Source organism: Oncorhynchus mykiss, chromosome 21 (genome assembly GCF_057628025.1).
Source record: "Oncorhynchus mykiss isolate SJ-2025 chromosome 21, ASM5762802v1, whole genome shotgun sequence".
Taxonomy (NCBI): Eukaryota; Metazoa; Chordata; class Actinopteri; order Salmoniformes; family Salmonidae; genus Oncorhynchus; species Oncorhynchus mykiss.
The window spans coordinates 42,786,274-42,790,784 of NC_143042.1; the positions used below are offsets into that span (position 1 = coordinate 42,786,274).

At 39.1% G+C, this 4,511-nt stretch overlaps 1 protein-coding gene across 4 annotated transcripts in view; it reads right to left on the reverse strand.

The window, feature by feature from the left end:
* LOC110500609 (synaptopodin-2) overlaps positions 1–3,499 on the reverse strand; it is a 40,269-nt gene extending 36,770 nt beyond the window's left edge. For 3 of the 4 annotated variants that reach the window (XM_021578062.3, XM_090214707.1, XM_090214704.1), the window contains exon 1: positions 3,262–3,499. In XM_021578062.3, the coding sequence (XP_021433737.3) occupies positions 3,262–3,369 (108 nt within the window). In that variant the 5' untranslated portion in view covers positions 3,370–3,499. The remainder of the gene's footprint in view (positions 1–3,261) is intronic. The other variant, XM_090214705.1, reaches the window with a different exon arrangement.
* Between the last annotated feature and the right edge of the window lie 1,012 nt (positions 3,500–4,511).

Consider the following 4,511-nt stretch of genomic DNA (forward strand, 5'->3'; position numbering starts at 1 on the left):
GTTTAGACAATCATCAAGTTTGCTGATGACACAACAGTGATAACCCTGATTACCAACAACGACAAGTCAGCCAACAGGAGGAGGTGAGTGCCTTGGTGGTGTGGTACCAGGAAAATACCCTCTCTCTCAACGTCTACAAAACGAGCTGATCGTGGACTACAAAAGACAGCAGAGAGAGCATGCCCCAATAGGTAGGTCCGGCCGTTCAAGGGTCACCATTCTAGTGGAGCAGTTTTGGCTATTTCAGTCAGGCTTGAGGTTATGCTTTTCACATGGTATCATGTGAATTAAAAAGTATTGGTAAAGCAAATAAAAATGTAGTAGAGGTGGAAGAGATCATATTGGCGCTCAAAGGGAGCATTATTAATACAGGCAGTGGACAGCTCTTTTAAAATGTAATTATGACCTAGTGACCTCATGGGTGGAATATTATTTATATTTCCATAATTTCATAATTAACCCGATATCATTTAAAAAACCTGCCAAAAACCTGGTGTTTCTATGTCAAACGGTTTTGTTATATTTAAGTCTTCTGTGATGTATAAAAAGTGTAATATTGGGATGAAACTCAAAATTGAATACATTTCAACTCTATATCTGACATGATACAGGTGTCTTTTTTAAGCCCATTACCATGTGTGTGAGGAGTGTACTTTTGTTTCAAAGTAGATTTAAGACTACCAAGAAACACTGTGCGACCCTGATTTAGCCCACTGCAGTAAAAATGAATTATACCATCTATGAAATGCTGTGTAGTCTACACTATGCTGTAGATAAGAGTGGAGGTGTTTCAGTAAACTATGCTCTCATGATGAGTAACTTACCATGCACTCATGATGAATAACTTTGCCTAAATTTGCTAACAGCCTCAGGGCCGGTTTCCCAGACACAGATTAGGCCTAGTCTTGGACTAAAAAGCACTTTCAATGAAGATTCTCCATTTAAGCATGTTTTTTAGACCAGGACTAGGCTTAATATGTGACTGGGAAACCACCATTTAGGATTGATTACAAAGCAAGTTACAAAGCACTGAGTTTCAACGTCTGTCAAAAAATGACTTTAAATTATTCAATATTTGGTCCATCGTTTCCTGGAGTTCCAGTTACAAAGTTGAATGGCTGTGATAGGAGAAAACAGAATGGCTCAACAACACTCCACAATACTAACCTAAATGACAGAGTGAAAAGAAGGAAGTCTGTACAGAATGAAAATATTCCAAAACATGCATCCTTTTTGTAATAAGGCACTAAAGTAATACTGCAAAAATGTGGCTTAGATTTTTTTTTCTGAATACAAAGCATTATGTTCGAGGCAAATCCAACACATCACTGAGTACCATTCTTCATATTTTCAAGCATGGGGGTGGCTGCATCATGTTATGGGTATGCTTGTCATCAACAAGGACTAGGGTGGTTTTTTTTCAAATAAAAAGAAAAGGAGTAGAGCTATGCACTGGCAAAATCCTAGAGGAAAACCTGGTTCAGACTGCTTTCCAACAGACACTGGGAGACAAATGTTCCTTTCAGCAGGATAATAACCTAAAACAAAAGGCCAAATATCTTACCAAGATGACACTGAATGTTTCTGAGTGACCGAGTTACAATTTTTACTTAAATCGATTTAAATCTATGGCAAGCCTTGAAAATGGCTGTCTACCAATGATCAATAACCAACCTGACAGAGCTTGATGAGTTTAAAAAAAGAATAATGTGCAAATATTGTGCAATCCAGGTGTGCAAAGCTCTTAGAGATTTACCCAAAAAGTCTCACAGGTGTAATCGCTGCCAAAGGTGACTCTAACGTGTGTTGAATACTTATCTAATGAAGATACTCTTTTTTTCATTCATCTTCCACTTTGACATTTGAGTATTTGTTGTATAGATCATTGGAAAAAAAACAATTAAAACAATTTTAATCCCAATTTGTAACACAAGAAAATGTGAAAAAAGTCAAATAGTGTGAATACATTCTGAAGGCACTGTAATGACAAATCGTCCTAAAACACAGCAAATGGCTACAAGTGAGGTTTGGGTCAAAGTTGTGGGCCCACTTAAACTTTCACTTAGGTGGAAGTACTTCCACAAAGTTTAGGAACCCCAAGTATTTAGTATTTCATGACGTATTCAAATATTTATTGGCTCAGGTTTTTTTTATTGGGATGCCCATATATCACTTCCACCTAAGTGAACTTTTAGTGCAAGTGAAGGCAATTGCTTAAAAGCAGTAATGTGTAGCCAGTAATGACTAATATTGTGTTGCCAGTAATACAGATTAGGCCTACAATACTAAATTAATCAACAAGTGGTTGGCTGCGCAATTAGGCCTATTAGGTTTAAATTATAATCTTCAATTAAACAAAATAAATCTGAATCGATTTATTTTATTTTTAATCTAAATAATATGTCCCGTTCAACAGCTTTCCTTCTTTCTCTTGTTGTTGTTTAAATTGGTACCACTCCGTGACCTCTGAAGGTACGCTCGCAGCGCATAGCAACGGTCTCTCTCCTTTCCACAGCTCGAGCGCGTGTTTAGATTCCTGCTGAAATCTTCACTTGTGATAAAGGATCGCTGCAGCCCTCGAGCTCTGACCATATAAGGGTCTCCAAGAATCCTACGCACAAAACATCTCCCACACACCAGAAAATGGAGAATTCTGCCTGTTCCAAACAAACAAGCTGATAGCATTTTCCCAAATAAAGGGTTAACCATAGAATATATAGAACATTAACCCTAAAGAGCAAAATCATTCATATACCTGCCTCATCATCTTCCCATCAAATATGCTACATTTCCAGCGCAGCTAGTGAATTAATTTCCAAATCGGCACTGTTCCTCTAAACATGAGGAGAATATCACTAGTTGGCCACAAATTCTCACCAAGACTGTTATGCCATTGTGAAAGGCACCATTATTCCAGCTGGTAACAATTATTAACATTATAAACTACTGTTCGTCTGGATGCACTAGCATACCAGCCAAATCAGAATGGTACTGTAAAATAGATGACATCCTCTTTTGAAAATGGAGTTTCAAACATTGTTTGACATAACCACGTTCCTAAAGCCACACTGTATATGACATGTAAATGAACTTTTTTCAAGATTCAATACAACAATTCCACAAATAAAAGCGAGACTAAACAAACCCGCAGTGCGACACAGCATAAAGTTGATGAAGGCTCCGTTAGTCTGTTAAAACTCGGCAACTCCAAAAGCATAAACAATGAACAAACAACATACTTCAAACGAATGATGTTTCTACCTGATAAACCTGCAAACGTCGGTAGGCATCCCCCTCTCCCTCGCGGAGACTGAAGCCCCAGGGCGCGCCTCCGTGCACCGTAACACAGATATAATCCCCAGTGCCCATGCCACACGCAACAGGCTCCCACCAAAACCGCTATCATCAAGTTGTCCGAAGTTGGACCAACAGGGCTCTATGAAACCAAGAGCAGCACAGTGCAGTATAATTCCCATCATCTGCAAGTTATGCAGAGTCCAACCCGCTCTGAAACGTCATTGCATATGGACCCGCCCGCGCGCGAATCAAGTGGTGCGCTCTAGGGAAAGTCTTGTAGCAGCATTTGTATGGGGCCACAACTGAGTCGGGATTGAATTTTTCATACAATAATAATGAGCTCTGATATCTCAATGTAGCGATTATGCTGCCTGGTTTTCTAGTCAAATGGGTTTGTTGGCCTAAGTAGAATATTGGTTGAAAGTTATTTAATTGGTATTGTTTATCCCTATACATTTATTGATTAATTGCATTGTACGTTTGAGTAGCCTCTCTGATGACGTTCTCTGTAAGTGGCCCGCGGTCAATTTAGTCGAGTATGGGCATGTGAGGTGCCAAGGATATTGAGTGTACTCGTTTCCGTTTGGCCAAACCTATAGAATTTAACAGAATGGACTAACCCTTGGCGATACATAATATAATATAAACTTAATTCACTGATAGGGAATTTGTCTTGAGCATACGCAGGCCTAAACTAATACTAGAAAGTGAATGAACACACTACAGTCGCATGTAGCCAACAATTATGCAGAGATTAAACAATTGAAATCAATTGCTGATTGACTGTGTAAACGATGGTTTCACATTATAAATAATCTTAACAAAATCTGGAATTTTGTAGATCTAGCCTGCTGAGACTAATTAATATCTATGTACGATCTGGTTTGGTCTCAATTACATACACCTTTTAAGATCATGTGACAGTGGATATCTACCTACTACTGCATAGTGAATGAAACATGAAAGCAATGGGTCTACCCATCTCTTCCTTCATAGTTTACATTTAGCCTACCTTATGCCATAGCTATAGGCCTAACTGACAAATCAGAACTGCACAATTCACTGGGCCTTGAAGAGTTTAATGCTACGCAATCGGCACAATTGGTCTCTGCTGACCTGTAGGGTTTCCCACAAATTGGCGCATGCGCACGCACCACTGAGAACTACAGCGCGATGCATGGGGGTCGTCACTAAGTTAACACAGCCACAAAGTC